At 54.7% G+C, this 26,483-nt stretch overlaps 2 protein-coding genes across 8 annotated transcripts in view; one reads left to right on the top strand and one right to left on the bottom strand.

The window, feature by feature from the left end:
* The window catches only part of CSF1R (colony stimulating factor 1 receptor), a 29,455-nt gene extending 11,679 nt beyond the window's left edge, over positions 1-17,776 (top strand). Inside the window, exons 7-21 of the mRNA XM_040497550.1 lie at positions 2,293-2,408; positions 2,562-2,682; positions 2,778-2,965; positions 4,715-4,830; positions 9,800-9,926; positions 10,042-10,146; positions 10,635-10,745; positions 11,340-11,502; positions 13,569-13,660; positions 13,759-13,856; positions 14,781-14,903; positions 14,984-15,095; positions 15,639-15,738; positions 16,604-16,712; positions 16,811-17,776. Coding sequence (XP_040353484.1) covers positions 2,293-2,408; positions 2,562-2,682; positions 2,778-2,965; positions 4,715-4,830; positions 9,800-9,926; positions 10,042-10,146; positions 10,635-10,745; positions 11,340-11,502; positions 13,569-13,660; positions 13,759-13,856; positions 14,781-14,903; positions 14,984-15,095; positions 15,639-15,738; positions 16,604-16,712; positions 16,811-16,990 — 1,861 coding nt within the window. The 3' untranslated portion in view covers positions 16,991-17,776. The remainder of the gene's footprint in view (positions 1-2,292; positions 2,409-2,561; positions 2,683-2,777; positions 2,966-4,714; positions 4,831-9,799; positions 9,927-10,041; positions 10,147-10,634; positions 10,746-11,339; positions 11,503-13,568; positions 13,661-13,758; positions 13,857-14,780; positions 14,904-14,983; positions 15,096-15,638; positions 15,739-16,603; positions 16,713-16,810) is intronic.
* Positions 17,777-17,935: 159 nt separating this feature from the next.
* The window catches only part of HMGXB3 (HMG-box containing 3), a 47,130-nt gene continuing 38,582 nt past the window's right edge, over positions 17,936-26,483 (bottom strand). For 6 of the 7 annotated variants that reach the window (XM_040497520.1, XM_040497498.1, XM_040497502.1 and 3 more), the window contains 5 exons: positions 24,071-24,290; positions 23,090-23,223; positions 22,158-22,274; positions 20,367-20,576; positions 17,936-19,353 (listed from right to left, as the gene is read on the bottom strand). In XM_040497520.1, the coding sequence (XP_040353454.1) occupies positions 18,886-19,353; positions 20,367-20,576; positions 22,158-22,274; positions 23,090-23,223; positions 24,071-24,290 (1,149 nt within the window). In that variant the 3' untranslated portion in view covers positions 17,936-18,885. The remainder of the gene's footprint in view (positions 19,354-20,366; positions 20,577-22,157; positions 22,275-23,089; positions 23,224-24,070; positions 24,291-26,483) is intronic. The other variant, XM_040497528.1, reaches the window with a different exon arrangement.

The following is a 26,483-nucleotide window of genomic DNA, read 5'->3' as shown; positions in this document are numbered from 1 at the left end:
CCCACATCCAGAAGGGGAATGCTTCCGCCAGGAGGCAGGACACTGACTGGGTCACGTCTCAACCTTGCTGGTGACCTTGAGTAAACCCCTTCCCCTTTCTCTGTCTCACTTTCCCTGATCTTAGAACCTCGATATCAATCATCTGTGTTTGAGATTGAAATCAAATTGGCTTGCCCCTCTGTCCCACATCCTTGGGAGATCCAATGCCCTCCTCAAGAGCTCTACCATTTCTTGGGGGTGTGCACTCTCCTGCTCCCTCAAGAACTCTTAATCTCATTCTCTTCTTTTGCGGCCAATCCAAATACAGAAGACCACTGCTCCATGATGTCTACTAAACACACTCGTAATAAGGACTGCACAGGGACTCTGCCACATACATGGGTTTGGGGGGTAGAGAGAATTCACATCACATGATCACGTATACATCAAAAGTTCTTGAAAGGCCTGTGGTGGCCCGCTTCTGAGAATTTCTCACTAGCTATTCTTGTCCACAGGCTCAAAACTCTTCTCACAAAGTGCCATCTCACTGTACCTCCTCTTTTCTCCCATCTCTCCACTTCCAGACTCTTGCTTCTCCCGCAAACACAACATGTTAGAAGTCCCTTTTTCCTGTCTCCTTACGTCCTCAGGGTGTTACTTTCCCATCCAAAGTGGCCTCACCAATGTAGACTTCTACACAAGAGAGTCTCCTCCACGGGAGAAACACCATGGCACGTGTCAAAACGATAATTGCTTCACCCGCTTCTATTGGAACGAGAGTCCGGCGTTCAAGGACAGCGAGCGTGCGCTGTGCGTGCAACCACTTCCCCTCCCACACTCTTGATAGATATCTCTAATTCTAATCCATTTTTGAACTCTTTCCCTCAGGGTCCAAAATGCAGCCTCGGAGTCCTTCTTGACACAGTCCCAAACAGTATTTTCATTATAACTGACTCAGGCAAGGAAATGTTTTTACCATCCCCTGGGGCAGATAATCCTTCAGCCGTCTTCCAACTCCAGAACTCTCTGGGGTTCTCTTTCGAGCTGCTGAAGCCCAGACCTCATTAAATCCTGGACTCCTGCTTTCCAGTTGTCAGAATCAGCACAGAACGAAATGTCCAACAGAACAAAAATGTTTCCTTGTCCTCATTTTTCTCTTCTCAGTTTCCTTCTCACCCATTCTGGTCAGGATTTCGAGCCTCCCCTTGTCTAAAGCAGAAGTTCTGAATCTGGAACCTACAGACCCCTGGGAGGGGGACAGTCCAGGGACAGGTGAAACATTGGTCCATAAGCAACAGGGACATTGTGGAAAGAAACCATGGAGCTCCCCCAAAACGCAGTAGCGTGGGGCCATCCAGCACAGGGCAGATAACCCGGGGCACCAAACAGCCACCAAACTTAGCTCATGTGATGGATGTGTTCATAACGGTGACTTTGAGTCCGGCAAAAAGAAGTTAAATTCTTTCAGCTTACCAAGCAGATGAGTGCAGGGGTTCTGGACACCAAAGTTCTGGCTGGAAGAGATTGCCCTTTGCATACCATGGGTTTTAGTCTAGTAGGATTTATAATTAGATGCTATAATGTATTTTTAAACAACTTATTTATTACCTAAATTATGCACGTCCGTTACGGACAAATGCCAAAATAGGGCTTAAGAAAAGAAAAAAAACAAAAAATTACCTGGAATCAGCTGAGGATAACTGACATTTTTCTCATTTGCTTCCAGGTCTTTTCTGCAGCAAAGGGCACCATTAAACTGCGTACCTACAATGAGTCGGGCTCTGTGTCAAGCACCCCGAATATATGTCCCTTTAATCCTCAGGCCAAATCTGTGCATTAATTACCATCAGTGTTGCCCTCACAGAAAAGGAGACAGAGGGTCAGAGAGGGCGAGTACTTGTCTAAGATCACACAGCTAAGAAATGATAGCCCCAGGACTTGAGCCCTGGTTGCTGTAGCCCCATGGCTACATCCTGCCTCTCGTCCCTCTCACGGTCCCTCCTGGTGGGGCTGGTGCTTTAGAGATAGCAGCTAATGTGCCTTCCAGGGTCGGCACCTCCCAGACATCATTTCTGCTAAACCTCAGAACAAAACCACTTCATAAGCGAGAGAAGAAATTAAGGGAATTGGATTGGTTTTCCCATGTCTCAGTGGCACTCAGCCTGGGGACCTGGCTTAGCCAAGGCCTTTGTGCCCTGGATGCTTTACCAAAAATAAAACAAAGCCCTTTGGGGAGGTTGTCTGAGCCCACTGTCCTGCAGGGGCCATACCAGGACTGGGGTTCACGCCGGACGGCCTGCCCCTTTCGTGCAGGTACACCTCGACCCTCTCCCTGCCTCGCCTGAAGCGCTCGGAGGCCGGTCGCTACTCCTTCTTGGCCCGAAACGCTGGAGGCCAGAATGCCCTGACCTTTGAGCTCACCCTGCGATGTGAGTGATGGAGCGAGGGCTGGGCACTAAGGTCCCTGGGGCTGGCGGGTGGGGGTGATGGAGGGATAGCAGCTCAGTGCAGGGTGGTCACACAGGGGAGTTGGGGCCTCTGGGGCTGATCCCTCCCTCTACCGCTCCTCTCTTTCTCCTCAGACCCCCCGGAGGTAAGGGTCACGATGACCCTCATCAATGGCTCGGACACACTGCTCTGTGAAGCCTCCGGGTACCCCCAGCCCAGTGTCACGTGGCTGCAGTGCAGGAGCCACACCGATAGGTGAGCGGCTCTGCTTACCTTCTTCACCCCGGGCTGCGGAGCCAAGGCGGGGCTGGGCATCCCAAAAGCTCTAAGCCACACTCTGCTCTTCCCAGGTGTGATGAGTCTGCAGGGCTGGTCCTAGAGGACTCACACTCGGAGGTCCTGAGCCAAGCGCCCTTCCACGAGGTGATCGTCCATAGCCTGCTGGCCATCGGGACCTTGGAACACAACAGGACATATGAGTGTAGAGCCTTCAACGGCGTGGGGAACAGCTCCCAGACCTTCTGGCCCATCTCTATAGGTGAGCCTTGGCCCCTCCCAGCCCATGGTGGGAGGCGGGCTCCGGAAACTGCCCCAGCCCCCTGGAGGCCAGGGCCAGAGTGCCAGAGTGGAGCAGATCCCAGCCCCATCGCGTTCCACCTCTCGGGGTCTGATTCCAGGCGCCTCCCGACCAAAGGTCTCCTGAAGAGGCCAGGTGGAGGAGTCTGGACCGCGTGGGACTAGACACAGGGAGGAGAAGGGCAAAGGGCAGCAAGCCGTGAGGCCCAGAAAGAAAGCAGCCTGGAGCGTGGCCTCGTCTGGCCCCTCCGCTCATCTTCCTGCGCTTTAACTCACTCACTAATTCACAAGTGTGGATATTTGGCATCTGCTGTGTGCCCAGCACTCACTCGGGTGAGCAGTGCCTCCATGGGGCTTAGAGCCTGGTGACAGAGACAGGCAACAAGTGAACACAGTCCATCCCCACCCCAGGGCCAGCCTTGACAGCCTTCTCCATCCCTCTTGGACTCTCTTCCCTCCAGAGACACAGCCCCATCCATTCAGGGCCACTGTCGGAGGGTGGGGCTGATGGCCAGCACTGGGCGCTGACACAGGCTGTGTCCATTTAGAGGAAGGGGTGCCTTTCTCTGTGTCGCACAAAGGCTCCAGGTGTCTGGGTCTGAGAGGCCCAGAGCCGTAGAGACCCACAGCACCTTCCGACTTCCAACAGCCAGGTTTCAGCACCACTGTGTGGCAAGCCCCGGGGAGACCCTCTGGGCAGACGGACAGAGTGGGAGCCTCGGACTGGCTCAGAGGTGGCCCCTCAGGTGCCTTGAGGCAGCTGCGACCAGGGCCAGATTCCACGTGCAGCTGCCCGTGGCTGCTCTGTCTCACTGCTGGTGGTCCTATATTAAAAAGACCATACTGACATTTCACTGCCTGCTTACCCTGTGCCAGGCATTGTGCTAAGCACCTTACAGTCATTATCTCAGCGAGCTCACATGACCCCAGGAGGTTGGCACTATTTTCCTTCCCGCTTGGGAGATGATGAACCTGAGGCTTAGGGAGAAGTCACACACGTTCAATGTCACACACCTCCTAAGTGGCAGAGGTGAGATCCGGCCTCAGAACCACGCCGGTGTTGATGTGGAAAATGGAAGTTACGTCCTTCAAACGCATTGAAAGAACTAAGGTTATTGGTCTGGGAAGAAGAGAGCCAGTGGCCATGAGCCAGGCTTTCAGACCCTTAGAAGGGCTGTGTGGTTCCAAAGGGCCCTCGAGGAAGCAGCAGGGAAATGCTGGGAAGGCAGAGTTCAGTCTAACCTCCAGGTCTGTCTGTCTGAGCTGCCCAGAGCTGCCCAAAGGCGTAGGAGCTGAACACCCATCACTAGTGTGTGTGTGTGTGTGTGTGTGTGTGTGCGCGCGCGCGCACGTGTGAGTGGAAGCCACAGCCGGTACTAAGCCAGCTTGCGGCAGAGGCTCCTTGCCCTGGCAGGAGTGGGTACTGCACGACCTGAGGGGTTCCCCAGCCACAGACCCTGTGACTTCGGGCAGGGTTTGGGGCGAGGCATGAGCAGAACTGGAGAGGCCGTCCTCCCCGCCCCTGGCTGGGGGCGGGCCTACAGGAAGGCTTTGCGAGGGTCTGGGGCTTCTGGGGGAGAAGACTGCTCAGTCAACAGGCATTTACTGAGCACCTACTGTGCTCCAGGCAGCGCAGTGGCCTGCTCTCAGTGGTGGCGGAGGGTCCTGAAGGCCCTCTCTGCCGTCTCCCTCCTCTGCTCTCCCTTTCCAGGAGCCCACACGCAGCTCCCCGAGGAGCTGCTCTTCACGCCCGTGCTGCTCACTTGCGTGTCCACCATGGCCTTGTTGCTGCTCCTGCTCTTGCTGCTTTTGTACAAGTATAAGCAGGTGAGCCTGGGCAGGGTGGCGGGGTGGGGAGCCAGGCGCCTGGCGGCCTGGGGGAGTGTCACCGGGTTGCAAGGATCTAGCCTTTAGCCCCCGCACACCCAGTCGTTCTGTCACCCATTCAGCCAGCCGCTCTTCAGCGGGCGCCAACTGTATGCGAACGTGAGTGGCTGGGTGCCAAGTGAGCCCAAACTCAGAGCCTCTGAGGCTCTTGCCTCGTAGGGTTGAGCGTCTTGAGCAGGAGATGGCTGCGAGTCAAATAACCGGAAAAGACAGGGTATGGATTACAGAGCTTAATGCCCTCAACAATGGCAGCATGTAGATAGCATCACTAACCCCATCTTACAGAGTTGGAAGCTGAGGTTCGGAGAGGTTTAGACCGTGCTCTAGGCTACAGCCAGTCAGTGGCAGAGGCTGGGTTTTTAAAAAAAAAAACATGTTTTTTAACCATCACGTGAAACACTGAGTCATCTTTCCCTCGCAACAACTTGGAAGCAGGGAGTGTAGCAGCCAGCATTTTACAGTAAGGAAACTGGGGGGTGGCAAGGTTGAAGAATCTGCCCGAGGGTCCCAGGTGCCTCCCACATGCCAGCCCGAGGCCTCTGCCACCTTGCCTAGCTGCCTTCCTACACAAAAGATGGTGGCCGCTGCAATAGAGACTGAGGCCTGTGGGAAGTCAGAGGTAGAAGGATCTCTTCTGTTGGTGAGGAAGGGAGCCTGCTTGGAGGAGGTGGTTGGCATGGGTGGGACAGACCTTGGAGAATGGAGGTGGGGGTCCGGGGTGTGCAGCAGGGGGAGACAAGGCTCAGGGAAAGGGTATCTCCGGGGAAGGGTAATGTGTGCAAAGGGGAGGGAGGGGGGAAAGACAGAGGCGAGTTTTGAAAATACTGGTCCCTGGAAGAGGGAGGAGGCAGGTGGGGCAGGTTGAGGGGTCCAAGAAGTTGGACCCCATCCTGTAGGCTCAGAGCCATCCATGGGTTTGAACAAGGGAGCAATGTGATTTAGGGGTGAAGAACCACCTGGTGGGCCTCCTCTGCTGCCTTCTCTTCCCCACATCGGGGGTTTTAGTATGAGAAGAGGGCTTGGAGTAGGCAGTGTGGACAGGATATTTGGGCACTCTGGGGGCCATGGGGTCAGCTCTCATGCTCATGCCAGCCCCCAGCAAACAAAGGCCTCAGACCAAGACTTCAGGGATCTGCATCCAGCTCCAAAACTGTTTTGCCATGAGACCTTGGCTGACTCACTGCCCACTCTGGTCCTCAGTTTCCCCACCTGTACCATGGTAACATCTTCTTCCTTTGACATTCCAAGAGCCTCCTGAGAGTCTGGGGTTGGGAGTTGGATAGATGTGGGGTCCTGTCTCTGCCAGTCTCCAGCTATTAGAACTCTGGGGAAGTTGGGAGTGTCTCTGTCTCTGTTTCTCCAACTGTGAAATGGGGTTAATAATGGCGGCCACCCTACCAGGCTGTCGTGAGGATTCAACAACGGAATGTAGGTAGGGGACTTAGCAGGGTGCTGGGCACAGACAGAGCTCAGGACGGAAGCTGCCCGCCCTTGTCCCAGGAGGAAGCTGACTGGGGAACCTGAGTTAGCTCACGCATCTTGGGACTGGAGGGGTGTCTGAGGTTGGGCATCTCCTTGACTACACACACACAGCGGGCCCTGCTCGCCCACCTCTATGGACAGGACTTAACTCACTCTTGTGGCCGCCTGTTCCTTCTCTGAGCAGCTCTGATTATTGCCAACTTCTTCTTTATACGGAGCTGAACACTGCTCCCAGTGCCCCACAGAGCTGCCTCCTCAGCCCATGACACCCCTGCTGAGATTCCAGAGAAGGGTCCAGTTCCCTCTCCAGCCCTTTCTACCTTGAGCTGTCCAGCGCCCTTGGCCAGTGTTGGTTTGAGGGCACCTTATCTTCTCTCCATGGGACCATTTTTGGAATGTGGAAACACCTCATTTCCCATCCAGGAAACTCAGCTGCCCCCTGAGCCCATCCGAGGCCAAGAAAAGGAGGGAATCCCATGAGACAAAACCTTGAGGGGTCAAGATGGCCTTGGCCTTGCCTCAGGGCCTTCCACCCAATTCCCCTCTGCTTTGCCCCACGGGGTTCTGAGATTTGCCTCTGCACTGAGAATTCAGCCTGGACTAAGGGGTGGCTCTAGCTGGGGGTGGGGGGAAGGGCTGCTTCTGCCTCAGGGCTGAGTCATCGCCTTTCTGGCCCCAGCCAGACCACAGGGGGGCCAAAGGGGGAGGAGGAAAGGTCAGGAGTCAGCAGGCTGGTAGGAGGGACTCAAAGAGGAAAGGATGAGATAGGGAGGAGTGCAAGCTGGGATTCTGGAGTCAGAACCGACCTCTGGGGACTGGAGGCCTATTGGGGCCGGACAGGAGGGTCTCCAAGGTTTCCAGTGGGACATGTTGAGGTCACTGCCTTCCTAAGACAGAGACCATCCACCAGCCCAGAAACAGCAGGCCTAGACAGGGAGGGCCACAGGACTTTGATGTCTCCCTGCCCATCTCAGTCGCCCAGGGGCAGTGGGGGTGAGCCTGGGCCTGGGCCCGCCGCGAGGAATAAGAAACGTGGCGCACACTGAGTGTTCAGCTTGGCTGAACGCAGCTCACAGGGGTGCTCAAGGAGCACTCCCTACTCTCTTTGGAACTACTCCCGTTAGCAAACCCGGTTGAGGTGGCCCATCCCACCTTCCCTGTAAGGGCTCTCCCTCCGAGGAGACCCTCTACGTAGAAGCCCTGGGGAGCCAAGGTGGCACAGAAGAAGAGGAAGGGATAGGGACGCCTGAGGTGTGGCGGGGAGAGAGCTGTGTCTTCCTCCTGGTAGAGTCTGGGATTCAGAGATCTGTGAGATCCAGCCAGACAATCTCTTCCTCCTGTGATCCCCCTCCCTTTCCCCAGTACCCCCTGCCTGGCTGGGGGTGGGGAACGGAGAGCAGCTCTGGGGAGGGGGCTGACTCAGGCCCAGCTGCATGGGCCAGAAGAAGGAGAAGTGGTGAGGAGGAAAAACAGCTTTGGCCCCAGAAGCCCCCCGGGGACGGAAGTGGCCAGGGGAGGTCAAAGAATCCCTTCCCGGCTTTCTCTCCATGTTTTGGTTTGGGGAGGCACCCACACGCAGGGCCTGAATCCTCTGTGCCTCAGGAGGTTCCTCCTTTGGTCCCGTTTCAGACTCTCCTCCCAAGTCACAGCATGGATGTTAAGTTTAGCTACAGTCTGTCTCCTGAATCAGAACCTGGAAGTTCTTCCTTACGTCTAACGGCAGTCTCGTCTCCCAAACTACCATCTGGAAGCTCTCCCTTACAGCTATCTGGAGTCTTTTCTCTTAACCTGACGCAACTTGCAGCCACAGGCTGCCTTCCTCCCCAACACCCACTCACATACCCTTTAGCTCCCCTGGGCTGGGTGACCCGAGAAGGAGCCCAGCGGCTAAGCACAGCCCAGCTGGTCCTTGTCCCCTAGGGCTGACCGGAAAGAGGTGGACTGCTGACCCAAGGCCTCAGTGTCCTCCACCGCCCAAGCCCAGCTTCCACTTTCCACCTAAAGCCCATCTTCCATCAGCACTTCTCCTGGGCACCACCCCCTGGCATGATGCCCCCAAGCAGCTGCCACCCTGGGCAGGAAAGAGAGAGGCAGTCACTCCTCTTCCTAGATCTGGCTCTGCCCTCTCCCTCTCCCTCTAACTTAACACAAACGCAGTGCAAAGTCCGTGTAAAGACCGGCGTCAAGCCCTCGAGGGCTTCTCATTGCAGCTAGGAGGGAATCCGCTCATCCTAGCGCTCAAGACCTTCCTGTCTCTGGAACAGCCCTCACCTCCCTCCAGCCACACGGGCACCAGCCAGTCCCTCGGACTTGCCAGGACTTTGCCCACCTGCAGGCCAATGCATCTGCTATTGACTTTACCTGCAAAGTGCTTCGTCTGTCAGTCACCTGGCTGGTTCCTCCTCAGGCCTTCCCTGCCCTACACCTTCAGTTGCACCTGGCTCTCCCTGTTCCATCACTTTGCTTTATTTTCTTCACGGCACTAGTTGAAAATGTCCTCTCTTTATTTATTTATTTATGTATGTATGTATCTATTTATCTATTTATCTATTTAATTTGAGTTGATTGCCTGTCTTAGCCCCCTGAATGCAAACGCCACAGGGGCAGGGCTTTCTCTTCTTTAATTCTGAATCCGTGGCGTCTGGCACAAATAGGAGTTTGGCGAAATATTTGTCTGGAAATGTTATTCAGCCTTAGAAAGGCAGGAAATTCTGACACACGGAGGAGCCTTGAAGACGTTATACTAAGTGAAATAAGCCAGTCACAAAAGGACACATACTGTGTGATTCCAACTAAATGAGGTACCTAGAGTAGGCAGATTCAAGGGATACGTGGCCCGGGGCTCAGGGGAGGTAGGAAAGGGGAGTTGCTTAATGAGTAAGGAGTTTTAGTCGTGCAAGGTGAAAAGAATTCTGGAGACTGGTTGCATAACAGTGGGAATGAACATTACTGAACTGTACACTCAAATAATGAGACTGAGAAATTTGAGATGATACATTTTCTGTTGTACGCATCTTGCCACAATTAAAAATAAACCCAGACACTATTTGGATGGGAGGATGGGGGGATGGATGCATGGACGGACGGACATACTTAAGGGCCCCCCACCCTCCTGGCCCGAGAATTACCAAGTTATCAGAGCTGTCAAGGCTCTCAGAGGTGACCCTGCTCACATCTTTCAGTGCACAGGTGGGGAAAACCAAGGCTTAGAGAAGCAGGTCACATGGTGAGGCCAAACCAGTCAAGGACGGGGCTCTCAGTGCCTTGGACATGGGATGACCCGGGGCCTCTCACCACATCTCAGGCCACCCCTGCCTCCTCCCACCATGCCTTGGGACTGCCCACACCCCCTGCTCTTGGGGGTTGGGGATGAGATCCCACATCTGCCCGCAGGCCTGGTTGACTTTCCCCCCCTCTTCCTCTGCAGAAGCCCAAGTACCAGGTGCGCTGGAAGATCATCGAGAGCTACAAGGGCAACAGCTACACCTTCATTGACCCCACCCAGCTGCCCTACAATGAGAAGTGGGAGTTCCCCCGAAACAACCTGCAGTTTGGTGAGATGAGGTCTTGGCACCCACCACGCATACATTGCAGGAGCCTATGGGCCCTCTGTCGGCGGGGACCTAAGGAGACTCTGTGTGTGTGTGTACATGTGTGTGTGTATGGCAGGTAAGACTCTTGGAGCCGGTGCCTTCGGGAAGGTGGTAGAGGCCACAGCCTTTGGTCTGGGCAAGGAAGATGCCGTCCTGAAGGTGGCTGTGAAGATGCTGAAGTGTGAGTGAGGGGCAGGGGCTGCGGGAATCTGGGGCAGCGGGTAGGAGCCCATGTACCTAGGGGAGGGGCCGCCCTGCCATGAGAGACACATTTTTGGCCTATCACAGCCTGGGGGACAGGGCCTGGGATTTGGGGCAAGGACTCTTGGCTTCTTGAGTGAGCCCCAGCCTCCCCTTAGCTCCTGGGTGTGGAGGGGCTCTTCGGAGCCCCAAAGAGGCTGGGGTGCACAGGGGCCACCCTGGGCCATGGCCTGCCCACAGCTTGGCTGCCTGCCACTCGAGAGCAGCTCAGTGACGGGCCATCTCTCCTCTCTCTCTCCCTAACTCCTATCTGTGTGTCCGCATTTCTCCTCTTCCCTCTTTCGGTCACTGGTCACTCTGGGGCCCTGGGTACGCCCTGCTTGCTCTCCTGGGTGTCTCCCATCTGTCCGTGTGGCTCTGTATGTCCTGCCCTTCCCCATCTATGGGACCTGTGGCTCCATCTCCCAGCCACTGCTCATGCAGATGAGAAGGAGGCCCTCATGTCAGAACTGAAGATCATGAGTCACCTGGGCCAACACGAGAACATAGTCAACCTTCTGGGAGCCTGTACCCACGGAGGTGAGGGGTCCTGGCAGGCGTCGGGGCCCATGGCCACCCCACCCCATCTTCCCATCTCCCCAAGTTCTGGAAGGATCCCTATCTATCTCAGCATTCCTCAAATTCCCACACCAGGTGCCTGGATGGGTCAGAAGCTGTTTATGAATGATAGATAGTTCTGGGAGCTCTGATCAGTGGCTCTCAGACTTTGGTGGGTATCAGAGTCGGCCAGAGAGGGGAATAAGAGTGCAGGTCCCCAGGCCCTGCTGCAGGGAGTCTAATTCCGGGGGTCTGGAGGGAAGATCCCACCCAAAGACACTTGGACATTCACCACAGGGTCCACAGAGGTGCCCCAGGGCCTTGACCTCTACGGAACTGTCACAGATATCCTTTGAAGAAGGAATTCTACTACGGTTTTTTGAGGTTCCTCTGCTTTAGACAGATGGGGTTACTGAGGCACAGAAAGCAGAAAAAGCTGCTCACAGCCAGTCAGGATTAGAACTCAGGGCTCTTGAATCCCCATTCCAGGGTGTCCTGTTGCCCTACCCCATGTCTGTTCACACGGGGGTGGGGGGGATAAGGAGTGCACTTACCCCACTCTCTTGGCTGCTCTAGGCCCTGTTCTGGTCATCACTGAGTACTGTTGCTACGGCGACCTGCTCAACTTCCTGCGAAGGCAGGCTGAGGCCATGCTGGGCCCCAGCCTGAGTGTGGGCCAGGACCCCGAGGCAGGCGCTGGCTACAAGAACATCCACCTGGAGAAGAAATATGTTCGCAGGTAGTACCCTGGCAAAGGACAGGAAAGAGGCTGGGACTGGGAGGAAGCCCCAGGGTCTGTCCCTAAAGTGAACTCAGGCTTCGGTGGCTGTGTGGCCCTCACGTTCCACGGGGAGTAGTCACCCCAGCTTCTGTGGGCTAACTCAGTTTTTCTACTACTTATTTCTGTCATCCAACAAATAATTGAGGACCTACTATGTTCTAGGAGCATGTTGGGCAAAGACGGGGGGCTCATAGTCTGGTGGAGACAGGCGTTAATGGTATCGTCACTTGAATGTACGTAAAAGGTCAGTCAAGATCCGTTCAGGGCTCTAGCAAGAGATGGGCAGATCTTGGGGGTAATGGCCCTGTTTTTCCCATGCCGTCAGGGGCTGCAGAGCACCTGGACAGAGTCTGTTGGTTGTTGGGTGAGAAGGGGCAAAACAGTCTGTGGCCAGGTCCCTGATCTACTTGGGCCTCGGTTTCCCCAGGCAAGCCATTGAGGGGTTGAGCCTCTCAGAGACTTTCTGTCTCTGTTATTCTGTACTGCTGTGATTCCTGGAAGCCACTCGGAGACAAATGGACAAAGCCACATGGGGAACCAGAGAGAGGAAGTGGCCAGTTTCATGTCACACATGAGTCAGGGGCAGGGGCGGAGCCTGGGCTCGGATTCTGCTCCCTTGACTCCTGGTCCAGTGCTCACCTGAGCCACAGTGGTGTCCTGGAAGCCTCAGTCTTGGGGGTTGTGGGGCCTCAGGGCCAGGCTGCCGAGGCAGGATCAGAACAAGAAGGGTGTACGATGAACCCCTATTTTAGCCACTGTCGGCTGCCAAGCCTGGGGAGGCAAAAGGGGAAGGAGGCCATTTAACTCCATCCAGTATCCTCGAATAGGAGGGCTGGCAGGATCTGCTTCCTCTTCTGGTTCTCTGACACCCCTCTGAAAGGGCGGCTCACACTGGGCCTCTGCAGGCTGGAGCCTCAGGCAGGCCAGGTCAAATCAAAATGAGAACTAGAGTGAAGTATTAACTTCTTATCTTCAAATGTGCAGATGGGGAAAGGATTCATACGGTGGGGTCACTTCAAGGGCAAATGGCATGGGAACCAATCCTGCCAACGGGTTCCCAGGCTAGAAGTATAGTTTCTAGACCAGGGGAGGGGATGGTTTTGCCACGGTCAGAGCACAGATAAGACACTCCCTTCTCTTTCTGGGAACACTAGAGTATGGGCATGGTCAAGGTGCGCATCTCCATCGCAGAGGGGACGGGAAGGGGAGACGGCCAGAAATCACACCTGTTAGAATACTAGAAACAGTAGTGGCTATTCAATCTAGAGAAGTGCTTCTCCAACCTACCTACGACTGAAAGCCTATGCTCACAGCCATCACCTAAGAGCTGTTAGAGACACAGCTCGGGCCCGCCAGACCTGCTGAATCAGAATCAGCATTTAGATGAGACTGCCCAGGTGACTCCTACACTCATGAATTACAGTTTAGGAAGCCCTCCTCTAGACCAGAGGCCTCCGCTCAGGCTGCACACAGGAACTGCCTGGAGAGGTTTCAAAGTGTGAACGACTGGGTTTCACCCCTAATTTCTGAGGTGTTCTGGGCATGGGGAGAGTTGACAACTCCCCAGGTGATTGAATGTGAAGCTGGTCAGTGGTGAGAGCCACTGTCCAGGCGGGGAAAGCTCAAAGAAGGGGCCCTAGAATATCCTCAAATCCCTGCAGGGCTGTTATGGGAAAAGGGAGCCTACTTCTGTGTGGCCCTTGAGGGCAGAGCAAGGACCAGCAGGAGGAAAATCCCAGGGGCAGACTGGCATTAGGAAAAGGGCAGAGAGCTGCCCAACGACAGAACAAATTGTAATGTTCCTCCCTGGGATGGCCAAGCAGGGATCAATGATCGCTTACACAGAATGTGGTGGCAGTTGGGGTTGGGGGGGTTCCTTGTCCGAAAGGGATGTTCAAGTTGACCTTGAGGCCCCTGCCCTTCCCTGCTGATTGGAGAGGACACGGGGAGCTGGAGGCCAAGGCCCGCGCTGGTGAGTATAGCAACGGGGACCTACCCGCCCCCACATCCTTTTTCCTATGTAGAGACAGCGGTTTCTCCAGTCAGGGTGTAGACACCTATGTGGAGATGAGGCCTGTCTCCACTTCTTCTTCAAGCGACTCCTTCTCTGAAGAAGGTGAGGAGGCGCCGGGTGGCAGGTGCGGAGGGCGGGGGGCAGGGGCCGCTGGGGGCTGGGGTGCGGTGGGGCTGCCCTGACACCTCTCCCCACCCCAGACCTGGGCAAGGAGGACGGGAGGCCACTGGCGCTACGGGACCTGCTCCGCTTCTCGAGCCAGGTGGCCCAGGGGATGGCCTTCCTCGCCTCTAAGAACGTGAGTTGGAAACTGGGTCCAAATGTGGTCATCCAGGGAGGTGGGAGGTGGCTGAACCCCCGCATCTCCCGTGAGGCTGGGTGATCAAGGATGAAGGGGAGGAAAGGGGAGCACGCGGTGAAGGCGAGGAGGAGCCAGGGTGCCAGAGAGCAAGTGGGCAGCGGCCACACAGCCTCTAGGGGTGAGTGGGAGAAACCCACGCCTGAAGACTTCCTCGAACTCAGGACGGTGAGGGCCCCAGCCTGAGCAGACCTGTTTCCCTGGGGTGCAGCAGGCCACGGAGGACCCCGTTTCCAAGAACAGGCCTTATTCCTTCAGTCTCGGTCAACGGCGTGAACAAGACGACTGTGTCCTCTTGTGAAGCACACGGTCTCGTGGGGCCCATAAAGGAAGCTCCCTGAGTTGTCGTGAGGGTAGGAGATGATGTGTACAATATGCCCAACTCAGGAGGTTCCCAGCGGGGGGGGGGGGCTGTGACCGCCCCCCTCACAGCAGATTTGGGAGGGCAAAACAGGGTTACAGTGTGTGCAGATGCTTAGGGAAGAGCCTGGCACGGTCGGGCCCTTGAAGTGGCAGCTGCTATTATCAGCAGCCGGTGGGGTCAGAGGCTGTTTCCAGCACCAGGGCTCATAGCTGCTGAGCGCAAGCGGGTCGCCTGGCTCTGAGTCAGCTCCCACTGCTCAGGCCCAGTGGGCCACAGTGATGGTGGTTTCTAAACACCCAACTTTCCAGCCATATGAAACTTCCTCAGACCTGGATCTCGGTAGCAGGTAGGGACGGGAGCCAGGGTACAGGACCAAAACTGACGCTCACTCCCTCGACGAGGAGCCCAAGGCATTCTGGGGGGACCCTGGCTGTTCCCCCTGCACCTCAGGCTCAAGTGGGGGACGGGCCGAGACTAACTCTGTAAGTACTTTCTGTCAGTGCATCCACCGGGACGTGGCAGCCCGAAACGTCCTGCTGACCAGTGGGCGTGTGGCCAAGATTGGGGACTTCGGCCTGGCTAGGGACATCATGAATGACTCCAACTACATCGTCAAGGGCAATGTGAGTGCTGGGGAGGGTGGGCCGGGCTGGGGAGGGGGCAGTGAGCCAGGGTCCGAGGTGACCGGGGTCTTCCGTGCCAGGCCCGCCTGCCTGTGAAGTGGATGGCTCCAGAGAGCATCTTCGACTGTGTCTACACGGTTCAGAGCGACGTCTGGTCCTATGGCATCTTGCTCTGGGAAATCTTCTCACTCGGTAAGCCACTGGGCCAGTGCAGGCTCAGCCTGGGGCTGACCCGTGTTTGGTTACCATGGTGTCCTATACCTCACGAAGGATGCCAGCCAAGGGTGTTTGCTGCCCAGGGCAGAGGAAAGGCTGGTGGGAGTGAAGTGACGGGCAAAGCGTCTGAAAACCAAGCAGTGCAGCTCCCGTGTGGGCCGGGCAGATGCTCCATGCTGCCAGGCATTCCCTCTGGGCTGTTCCTTCATCTGCCTGACGGTGCAGTTGCTGCTTCCTCAGATGAAGTTTTCCCTCCTTGTCTGAAGTGTGCACATCTCACTTCTGGAGTGCTAGGCACAGAGACTTGGGCTAAGCCCTTCAGCGAGCTCCTGTAACCTCTTATTCCAAGCCTGTGCTGGAATTCTTTGTGTGGTGTGATGAGGCCGGGGTGAATTTCACTGAAATTCCCAAATTTCACTGAAGCCTATGCCTACTGTAACTCTTATGTAGGTGTGGGTGTGGGGGGCAGGTGAACGTGAGCCCCGAGCATGGGCTCCTACGTGCTCTTGGCCTTTGCAGGGCTGAACCCCTACCCTGGCATCCTGGTGAACAGCAAGTTCTACAAACTGGTGAAGGATGGATACCAAATGGCCCAGCCTGCATTCGCCCCGAAGAACATGTAAGTGAGGGACCCCAGGGAGGAGAGAGGACTCCCCAGGCTTTGGCTGAAGGGGATGGAAAGGTGTGTGGTCCTAGTCTCTCCCTGTCCACAGTGTTCCAGGGCCAGGCTTCATCTCCCCCACAGTGGGCCAAAACAAGCCCATTTTAGGGAGTGCGGGATTTCCACTGGCTTCCAAGTAGCTGTTCTCAGAGGTCTCTTAAATGGGACTGGTGCCAACTCAAATGACAGACTTTGAAGTCAGACTCTATTATTATGTCGAGGCAGACTCTTCTCATTTCTTATCTTGGCTCTCTGTGGTGTCAGCCACTCCTTCACTGTGTAACCAGCCAGCCTGCAATGCAGCCTCCTAACCACCTCGATACAGCTGGCCCACCAAGAATTGCCGCCTCCCTACCCTCGCCACGGCCTTCCCGTGGGCCAGCAGGCCATGAACTCGCCTAGCACACCTTTCCCCAGCCACTCTCGACACAGCCGCTCCCGCGTCTGGCCAGGCACTTGTGGCCGGCTCACTGCCATGTTCGTCTTTTGTTACAGTCATCTCAGCCCGCCTCTCAGATCTACCTGCAGGCAGCGGGAGTGCCCCTTCTCAGTTCTAGGAGCCTGGGCAAGATAGCATCTCTGAGCTTTTTCTCCCCTCAGCTGTCAAATGGGCGTGATGAAAATAGCTTCCAAGGGTTACTGGGGAGATTAAATGAGATGATGCATATCAAGGACTTAGCACAGGCCTTGTGTCAGGCACACTTTTCACTAGGTTTCAGGACCTCTGCTGGGCAAGACTGTAAGGGTGTGTGTGCATGTGCCCACGTGTGCATGTGTGCATATTGGATCCCCAGACCCACAGGCAGCTTCTGTCCTACCTTAGATATAGCATCATGCAGGCCTGCTGGGCCCTGGAGCCCACCCGCAGACCCACGTTCCAGCAGATCTGCTCCCTCCTCCAGAAGCAGGCCCAAGAGGACAGGAGAGTGCCGGTGAGTGGGGCCGGCCTCAGGGTGGGTGGCTGGCTCCAGCAGGGCCGGGCTGGGCCTGAGAGGTCAGGACTGACCACCCCCGACTCTCCCACCCTCAGAACTACACCAACTTGCCAAGCAGCAGCAGCAGCAGCAGCAGCAGCAGCTGCCGCACTGGCAGTGGCGGTGGCAGCAGTAGTGAGCCCGAGGAGGAGAGCTCTAGCGAGCACCTGGCCTGCTGTGAGCAGGGGGATATCGCCCAGCCCCTGCTGCAGCCCAACAACTACCAGTTCTGCTGAGGGGACAACAGGGAAGCGCCGCTTTCCCCTTCCTCCAAGCTTCAACTCCTCCGTGGATGGGGCACCGCGGGGAGAACCTACAGACTCTGCCCTTGGTCATTTCACTCAACAGCGCAGCCCAGCTCTGAAACTCAGGAACGTGAGATCCAAGGGGGTCTCGGGAGGACCCCGCTTCCAGGGCCTGGGCCATCACTGCCAATCAGGGGCTAGGGCTGAGCCCCCCACCCCGCCCACTATTCTCAATGCTATGGCCTCATGTTTGCTATGCCGACTGGGAGAACCCCCAGCTCACTCTCTTAACCTTGTTCTCACTTCCAGGAACCCCTTTCCCTAACTCCCTTGTCTCACTGGAAATGGACTGATTTTATGGCCATGAAGTGCCCTAACATTGAGAAGACAAGGCTCCTTAGGCTTTGGCAGAGGACCCCCCCTGTAGCCAAGTGAAACGGCAAGAGCAGACAGGTGCTCAGAGACTGTGCCTGGCCCAGTGCCTGAGAGCAGGGGGGGGGCTCTTTTGTAAGAATGAACTGTACCTCCTAGTCCCTGCCCTTTGGCCTTCTCTCTACAGCCCCACCCTCCCTGGATCTGGTCCCTAGAACGAGCCAGGTGGCAGCTAAAAGTTCGGGGTTCTGCCCCCCCCCCACCCTGTCGTTCTGAGCTGGAAGGCAGGGGACCCGTGTGGCTGGCCACACCAAGCAAGCAGCACACACTCCGACAAGCTGACTCCTCTTAACTAACAGTCACGCTGCGGGACGTCTCTGTCATTAAACTAACAGCATTAACACAGCTGGCCTCTGGTTCTTTGTGCCACACGAGGGCCTGCGGATTCCCTGGGACCTCCTTCCATCCTTCTTCATGTCCAGTGACCAGCTCAGCACCTTGACCGTTCAACCACACTGTGCCCCACACAAGGAGCGTGGAATTGATTCTTGCTTCACCAAAACAGATAATTTAATAAATTTTATTCTTGGCAGGGGAAGGAGGGGAAAAAAGCCACCTACTCCACTCCTCTCAATAAATTAAATAACACACGGCCAATTCCCGTGCCCTAAGCAAACCTTAGGCACTTGAGCCAGTCCCGCTGTTTCCTTATGGCCCAGTCTGCTTCCCCTTCACAGAAGGGAGTTTTTCCTACTGCCGCCAGGTTATGTCATGCCAGTGGGCCACATCCCTTCTGTGGTGAGGATCCAGGGCCCAGAAAGGATGTGGGGTGCAGCAGCAGTGGCCAGGGAAAGGAGGAAGGGGGTCCTCTTCCTTAAAGCTCAGGGCAGAGAAGACAGTCCTGGAAGAGAGCGGTGGCTGTTTCTCCTTCCTCAGCTTCCCCCAAATCTGGGTGCAGGAAGAGTAGGAAGGAAATGCATCCCCCCTCTGGGAAAATCAAGAGCCCAAAGGGACCCCTAGAGCTAATGAGGCCCCAAAGGCCCCCAAGTCAAAGGCAACAGGCTAAAAGGAAGTTGTGTGGCCACAGGGGCTGGAAAGAGCGTTCCCTGGGGTGGGAAGAGCTACCTCAGTGGCCATCCCCCCCCGGAAGGCCGGACTCCGCTTCAGCCCACCCCAGGACCTCGACCCGGACCTGCAGCAGGCCCCAGGGAAGCCATCCGCTACCAGCATTCCCTCAGCCTCCGTTCCCCTCTGTTGAACATCCTATATCCCCTAAGTGCTCTCTGGGGCTAGTAAGGAGTGTCCTGGTGCTTCTCCTGACCCCCAGGAGATTGAGAACCATGGCTCCCGTGCCCCACCATGCTCAGGAAAGGGAAGCTCTTTGGTCAGTCCCAGCATCAGAGGCCTCCCCAAAGGTGAACATTCTCGCTGGTTCCCTGGATGGATTTGCCTCGGGCAAGGGCCTCACTATGGCTTGAGATGGTGCAGTCCCAGTCCCGGTGCAAGAGCCTGGCTTATACTGTCACTGCAGCCACCTCCTCTTCCTCACCCTCTTCCTCAGCCTCTGTCTTGATCTGAGCAACCCCAAGGCGGTAGAGGGTGTCACGGATGACCACCTCGCCAGGCTGGCAGCTCTGCACGATGTCATGGATCTGCCGGTTGACGATTTCGCGGCTGGTGAGGAAGTCCATGAGGCGGTTGTAGAGGTAATAGTGGGTGGCATTGTCAAAGGCAATGGGCCGCTGGCGGACACTGTTTGGTTTGCTGTCTGCAATGGAGGCCAGGATGGCTGCGTAGGGTGCTAACTCAGGGCACAGGGCTGAAGAGTGGTGCCCGGTACTGGGGTCACCAAGACTGGACTGTGTGTCTATATGGACGATGTGCCGTGCGGCAGTCTTGGTGGCCGGGTGCTGGACGGAGTGCTCAGCCTCCATCACGTCCACAGTATAATGCTGGTCCAAGAGCTCTGGGCAGGATACGCTCTAGAGGAGAGAGAAGAAACCACTCTGACATGAGGGAATGACTGAGGCAGAAGCTGTGTGGTGGGGGAGGATGAAGGCTGTGGGGTCAGTCAGCCCAGTAAACCCTCACGTCTCCACATATGCCTACATCTCCTGGGGCAAGTCCCCTCTCTTCTTCCTCGGTGCCTCTGTCTCCTCGTGAGGACGGGGTCAGCAACAGAGGCCACCTCCCAGAACAGATGTTGGATTACCTGAGCTGTTATCACTTACTACTGTGCCTAGTCAATTCAGGCTGGGGCTGCGGGGAGTGGGGAGAAGGGGGCCCTCGCTGAGGCTCACTCGCCTTTCGGCAGTGCCCAGCACAAGCTCGCAGAGCCAGTGAGTCCCAGGGAATAAGGACAAGATGAATGATGACAATGATGTCCCCCTTTTTCCTGTTGCCGGTCCTCACATGTCTTCCAGCAAAGGGCACATGTGTCTGGTAAGAATCACTGCCTGGTTCAAAGCACCAGAAAGCAGAGACAAGGGCTCTGCCTCTAATCTGCTTTTGTGACACTGCATAAGTCCACCTCCCTTCTCTGGACCTTACTCTACCCTTTTAGTAAGAAGAGTAGATTGGATACGACCGGTGTTTTCTAAGCCTCTGTACCTCTAGATCATAACAGGTATGCCATGCAGTATATTCATGGTCAAATCCAACACCTGGCTGGTCTGGGTCTTTAGTACACCAACACGCATGATGTCTCCAAAAAGCGGCAATTTTCTAGGCTTATCTGGAGGGCGACTCCTTTGACTCCAAAATATCTGTGTTTGGGACATCCTGGGCACTCCTCAGTGACATGCTGTGGCCTCACACGTACAGGGATTGGTCAGTAAAAATTTGTGGAGTACATGCTGGTTCAGAGCATCAAGACAAAATAGTAGCGGAGACAAAGGATGCTGGAGATGGTTCCCGTAAGGCCTTCCCAAAGAACCAGGAGGTGAGACATGGTGAGTCTGCGGGATTTATTCCAGTTCCTCAGAAGGGAACTCACCACAGGTGGCTCCGCAGGACTAGAGAAGCAGCCCTGGTTCCTCCCCCACATCTGGTTGGTCAGCTCTGGGTAGCAGAGGTCAGCACACAGGGCCACTGGTGTGGCCATGTCTACCACGTAGACAGGTGGCCAGTGGCGGGAAGAGACCAGCAGATCCACATGGTCGCGGGCACTTTCGCCCCGCACGAGATACTTGGAGCCACAGATCACCTGGGCAGGGAGATGGGAGGACACAGCACAGCCAATCAGCAGACAGACTGAGTTGAGTCTTCACTGCCTTCTTCCCAGGAATAATCAGGTTTTGTGACTAAAGCCATGGCCGTCCTGCCAGAGCCCGTCACATCCTGCTTCCTACTTCTGTCCCTAATTGAAGTTGTTAGTTCGTCCCCGACTTCCTAAGAGAATAGCTGGGACCATTTGGTCTTCAACTGAGGCTGAGAGGCCCCAAGGGCATCTGCTCCAAACCCCACCCTCCACACTAACAAGCACTGTCGAGTCCAGTGGCTCCGATTCCCAGACACACAGCACCGGCAGCTAACAGCTGGTTCAAGATGGAGGTTCCAGGGCCCCACTCCAAACCTAAGGAATTAACCTCTGGGGGGGGGGGGGGGGGGGCCTGAGCATCTGTATTTTGAGCAGCTCTCCAGCAGACCCGGATATGTTGCCCAATGTTAACCAGGAAACACCTCCACCAACAGGGCCCCCCGCCCCCAGATGCCACTTCATTGCTGAGGAACTCTGTGTACAGTGGGGAATCCTGCATCTGCCTCCACCTCCCTACCTTCACCCCTACCAGCCCTGGCTATCACCTCCTAGTAACCCTGCTCGCCTATCACAGCCCTGAGCTCTGCAGCTCTCACAGCCCTGTGTGGTCAAATGCTTCCCACGAGACAGTCCCCAGTCACATGAGCACAGTCCTCTGAGCAGGCTCTGTTCTGCCAGGGAGAGGCATCAAGTCTGTCCTTCAGACGCAGCTTTTGTCAAAGAAGCTGATAATCAGGTTCTCTTTGGCTAGCCAGTCGCCACGTCCGCTCACACACCTGAATTAACTGAAGGCTGTGCTGGCAATCTCTGCCCTGTTTAAATACTCGTTCAAGGGGTTTTCAACCCCAGCGTCTTCCTTGGCCTGCTTTGTCGTATGGCGCGCAACCTTCCCAGAGTCATCCCAGTGCCTACCCTGTTCAGGCTCTAATGACATAGGCGTGCTCTTCTTAAACCAAAATCTGAACTACGGCCTCCCCAGTTCCCACTCAGAACTGTCCAGTGGACGCTTCATCACTCTCAGAAGGAAACCCAGACTGCTACTTCCAACCTTCCAACCTTCCTCCGCTGGGCTCACTAGGCTTCCCCACTCAGGACTTAGTGGTCAACCCCTCCCTCTGCTGGAACATTACTTCCACAGCTTATCACTGGCTGCTCCAGACAGCAGGTCCCTCTCTGTTATCTTCTATCTCAGGTCTCAACTAGTTCCTTCAGAGCTAGCGCCATAAGCCATGGTGGCTTTCTTTCCCCTCTAGAACGAGATCATCTAGTGGAGGAATGACATCTTCAGCGCTCACCTCTGAACCCTCAACAGCTATGCAGGGCCAGCATGTGGAAAGGGGATTAATCCTCATTGGTGACGATGCAGGCTCCCTTCCTAGTGCAAATGCTGGCAACTGACCCCTAAGGAGCTACTCCGCAGGCTGCCCAGTGACCTAAGTGCCAGCTCCCACAGGATGAGCTGGATCAGATTCCCTGTGTGGACAATCTGGTGTGGACAAATTCACAGTATCTTTCTTATCCTCTTACCTGATGGGGGCACACCTTGTAGATTTTACCCCCCGTGAGATGAGGTGGGGGCTGTCTAACTCTGGTTCCATTCTGTACAGATTCATAGAGGGCCAACAAGGAGAAGCAGAGCTGTTCCTGGAGCAAGACAAGATTAAAAACAGAGCAGTAAATGCTAAGGGACCAGGCCTGGTGTGCAACACCAAATGCTCACTTCAATATCCAAAGCAAAAGAATAAACTGTCAAGGCCAGAGTGGGCCTTGGGGCCTCACTAGCCCAAAGTCCTCTGAGGGCCGTGAAAGGACCAGGTCACAGAGCCAGCCAGAATGACCAAAGTGCCAGACTCTTGAAGCCTGGGGTCTTCCTACTTTTTACAGGGCAGGGAATGCTTCAAAAAAAGCTAACATTTGAGTCTGAACTTGAAGAAAGCGTAACATTTTCAACAGATTAGTATAAAAAAAAGGAAGTAATATATGCGTAAAACACACACATTCGCATACACGTGTGCACGCACGCACACATGCATACACACACTGTCTCTCTTCATGCATGTAACAGCATCCACTTTCTAAGAGCCAGGAGAGGTGATAACCACATACTGCAAGGTGCCTCCCTTACAACAATTTCATGGGTTGGTAGTTTGCTTATTTCCACTTTGTAAACCAGGAAAATGAGGCTGAGAAACGTAGGGGAGCTTATCCAAGATCACGCCCAGTAAGTAGGAGAGCCAGGATTCCTGACCCCAGAGTCTGGGCCCACAGAGGAACTGACTGGAGGCAAAGGCCTCCCATTCCTGTTATGCTCTGGCTGCGGACCACATCCCAGGCCTCCCTGACTGCCCGCACCTTCTGTCCGGTGAAGGCACTTGTCACGGGTGCTCGTATCCTTGCCCAGAAAGGACAGCCAGCCTGCTCGCAAAGTCCCTATCTGCACTGCCACCCCCGACACTCACCTTGGAGTCTTCTGTCCCAAAGGGGATGCCACACTGCCTCAGCAAGTGCCGTAGCTCCTCCTCACTGTAGGAGCCAATCTCCTCAAGCTTGCAGGTGCCCTCGTGGAGTAGCCTCACCAAAGCACTGCCATGGCCTGCAAGAGACAGCCCTGTTGAAGGGGGGGTGGGGGGGCTGCTGCCAGCCAACAGAGGTCACGGGTAGCCCCTCATGTGTGAGGATGAGAAGCGGGGGGGGGGGGGGGGACGAGGCCTAAGTACAGCAGGCGGTGGAAGCAGGCTCTGCCCCGAGCACTGCCCCGGGTGCTGGAGGAGGTGGACTCAAAGAAGGTCTTCTAACTTCTGCAGATATTTGAAGTCTCTCAGAACCGGCTTTCTACCCTTGAACATCTAGGGAAGAGATCCAGTAGAGCGCCCTCAAAGAACCCCAAAATGGGTATTTAAGAACCAAGATCTCAGATGCTTACCACAAGGGCAGCAGCAGATGAGCAGTAGCGCTCATTTCAAGAACACTCTCTGTACATTGTGTTCCTGAACCTGCCTGGCCAACAGAGAACTATGTGGAGGTCTCAGAAAAGAAAACCAGTTTCTGGGTCTTGAAACAGTAAACATGAGGTGAGACCTCAGCAACTAATGTTAGGAAGCACTGTTTGAGAACCAGCCGATCACAACGTATTAAAATACTTTTAAGATCATCTGAGGTCACGTCCAGAATTTAAAAAATGAAATAAAATAGGAAACGTATTCCACTTGGTAAGGAAAAGTACCGTTTTGTGAAAGTTGGCTGGCAGCTCTCCAAAATTCTGCACCATGACTTTAATCTCTAGGGAATTTTGTCACAGATTGTCACTATCTTTCTCCAAAGAGCCCTCTAGGCGAGCCTGCCCATCGCACCGCCCCCGCCCCCCACTTATGCTGTCTGGCCATGAAAATGTCCCAGACTCTGGACTGGGCCCTCCCTTGACCTGAGTCAGGTGATCTCACCAGGTACTGGCTGCACATCCAGGTTTTTGTCTTTCTCAGTGTTGACGACCACGGCTCCTCTCATGAGCGGTGGAAAGAAGGGGGCAATAACAGACGCATCAAACTTGGTGATAGGGATGCTGGCAGGGAAGGCCACCTGCTCAATCACCTCTGTCTCCATTGTGGCCCAAAAGTCCTCCACGTTTACCTCACTAGGGCCCAAGAACTCGGGCCAGGTGAACTAAAAGATAAGGATAAAAACGATCAAACTGTAGGAGCCACAGAGTATTAGCAACAGAACAGCCCCCCTTCTTGATACACTCCGGACAACAAAGGTGGGGGGCAGGGGGGAGGGGCATCTGACGGCCATGCACGGCCAGGGCACCCCCAGATCTGACATCTTAGTACCCAACTGCCTTTTGGCTGCATTCCTCTCTCCCATACTACAGCACTCCCCAACACCCGAACAATCCTATGTCCTTTCTGCATCCATCTATAGTCCAGTCCTCTCCCTGACTCGCAAGGAAAGAGGGACTACCACTGACTACCCGCTATGTGCTGGACACTGATTACTGCTCTGTAAGTCTGGGAGTCTGTCTGAGGTGACACTAGTGCAGTAAGGGACAGAGTAAGAATGCGAACAAAGGTCCAGTTCCAAAGCCTAAGCCTTGTGTTCCTGCCACCCAGGGCGCTAGTGCACGCTGTGAGCAAAGAGCACAGATGTCCCACCACACTTTACAGCTACTGAGCCCACCCTCTCCACAAAACAAGGGGATGAGAAATGCCAGCTGACTGTGCTGCTGTGTGCGCAAACTGATGTGGTGACTGTCATCAGTCCAGACGGTCTTCCTCTATACAGTCCCTGAGGGGAGAGGCCACCAGACAGTCTCCTCAGGGACAAATGCAAATTTAAGTTCTGTTCAGAAACTTCTTGTTCCATTTCCCTGACATCAGAAGAGCCTCCACCTGCTTCCCTCACACATCCGTCACACCACCCTGCACACACAAAAGGGAGAGAATAAAGTAAGTCCTGGTCTCTAGAAAGAAATACCCAGTACCACAGAAGAGAAGAGATGCCTATACTGAGAGTGAAGGGAATTCTACGCCATTCTCTGAGAAAAAGCCTTGATCTGACAAAGCAGGTACCAGGCAGGTCTACGAGACTTAAGCTCTGCAGGGAGGTGGACATCTGTTTACTTCTGGAAACCAAATGGTCTCCGAAGCCAGATGTGTTTAAAAACAAAAAACAAGAACAACAACAACAACAACAAAAATTGGAGCTCAGGGTCCCAGGAGTGAGCACAGCAGTGCTTACAAACTCAGACTCTGGAGTCAGACGGCCAACTGAACCAAGGTCCGGTTCTACCCCTCCTGGCAGGGTGAGCTTGGACAAAACCCCTGGGCTTCAGTCCCTTCATCTATAAATATCTCACAGGCTTGGAGAAGTCCTATAATAAAGCACTGAGCAGAGCCAAAGAACTTGGCAAACGCAGTAACATGCTCAATAAACCCTAGCTGCATTACTATTAACACTACACTATAAAACCATGAGATGAACAGATCTGAAGAAGTTTGGCAATAGCCTCTTGATGACATAACACACAACAGCAAAATTTTTTTTATAGTTTACTTTATCTACAAACAACACTTACAAGACTCCTGGAAGCACTATGCTTACGTTCATGTCTTGTTATGTACCACCATCCTTCAAAGGAATACGTAATCAAAATATGTTTTTGTTGTTTTTTTTTTTTTTTTTAATTGGGAAGAAACAGAGGCATGTGCATTAAATCCCTAATAGGCTCAGCTGGCCATGCCAAAATGCACCCAAGCTTTTCTCTAGAGGGCCCGCACCCACCCCTGGTAGAGAACAGATGAGCTGAAGGTCCAGCGCCTCAAGAGACACTTCATGTTGCAAGTTCATGGATGGGGAGCTCACACCCCACCACTACGCTACTGCTAGCCTACTCACAGGCATGCAGACCAGACCTCTCAGCATGATCGTGGGAGAGAGTTCAGGAACCTATGGGATTTTTTGAAACACCACGTAACCAGGTTAAGAAAAATTCCTATTCTTCTGAGTTTACTAAGAGTTTTATCAGAAATTGGGGTTGGGGCGCCTGGGTGGCTCAGTTAAGCATCTGACTTTGGTTCAGGTCATGATCTCGCGGTGTGTGGGTTGGGGCCCCGCATCAGGCTCTGTGCTGACAGCTCAGAGCCTGGAGCCTGCTTCAGATTCTGTATCACCCTCTCTCTCTGCCCCTCCCCCACTCATGCTCTGTCTCTATCTCAAAAATAAATAAACATTAAAAAAATATAAAAATATAAAAAAAAAAAGAAACTGGTGTTAAATACTAACGAAAGCCTTTTTTTACATCTAATGAAATGATCATATGGGTTTCTACCTTTTACCTGTACGGCAGCAAATTACATT

This window comes from Herpailurus yagouaroundi, unplaced genomic scaffold (genome assembly GCF_014898765.1).
Source record: "Herpailurus yagouaroundi ecotype Mexico unplaced genomic scaffold, PumYag 29, whole genome shotgun sequence".
In the NCBI taxonomy this organism is placed as follows: domain Eukaryota; kingdom Metazoa; phylum Chordata; class Mammalia; order Carnivora; family Felidae; genus Herpailurus; species Herpailurus yagouaroundi.
Note: the sequence above shows the minus strand (reverse complement) of the source record. Positions and strands in the feature narration are given on the sequence as shown.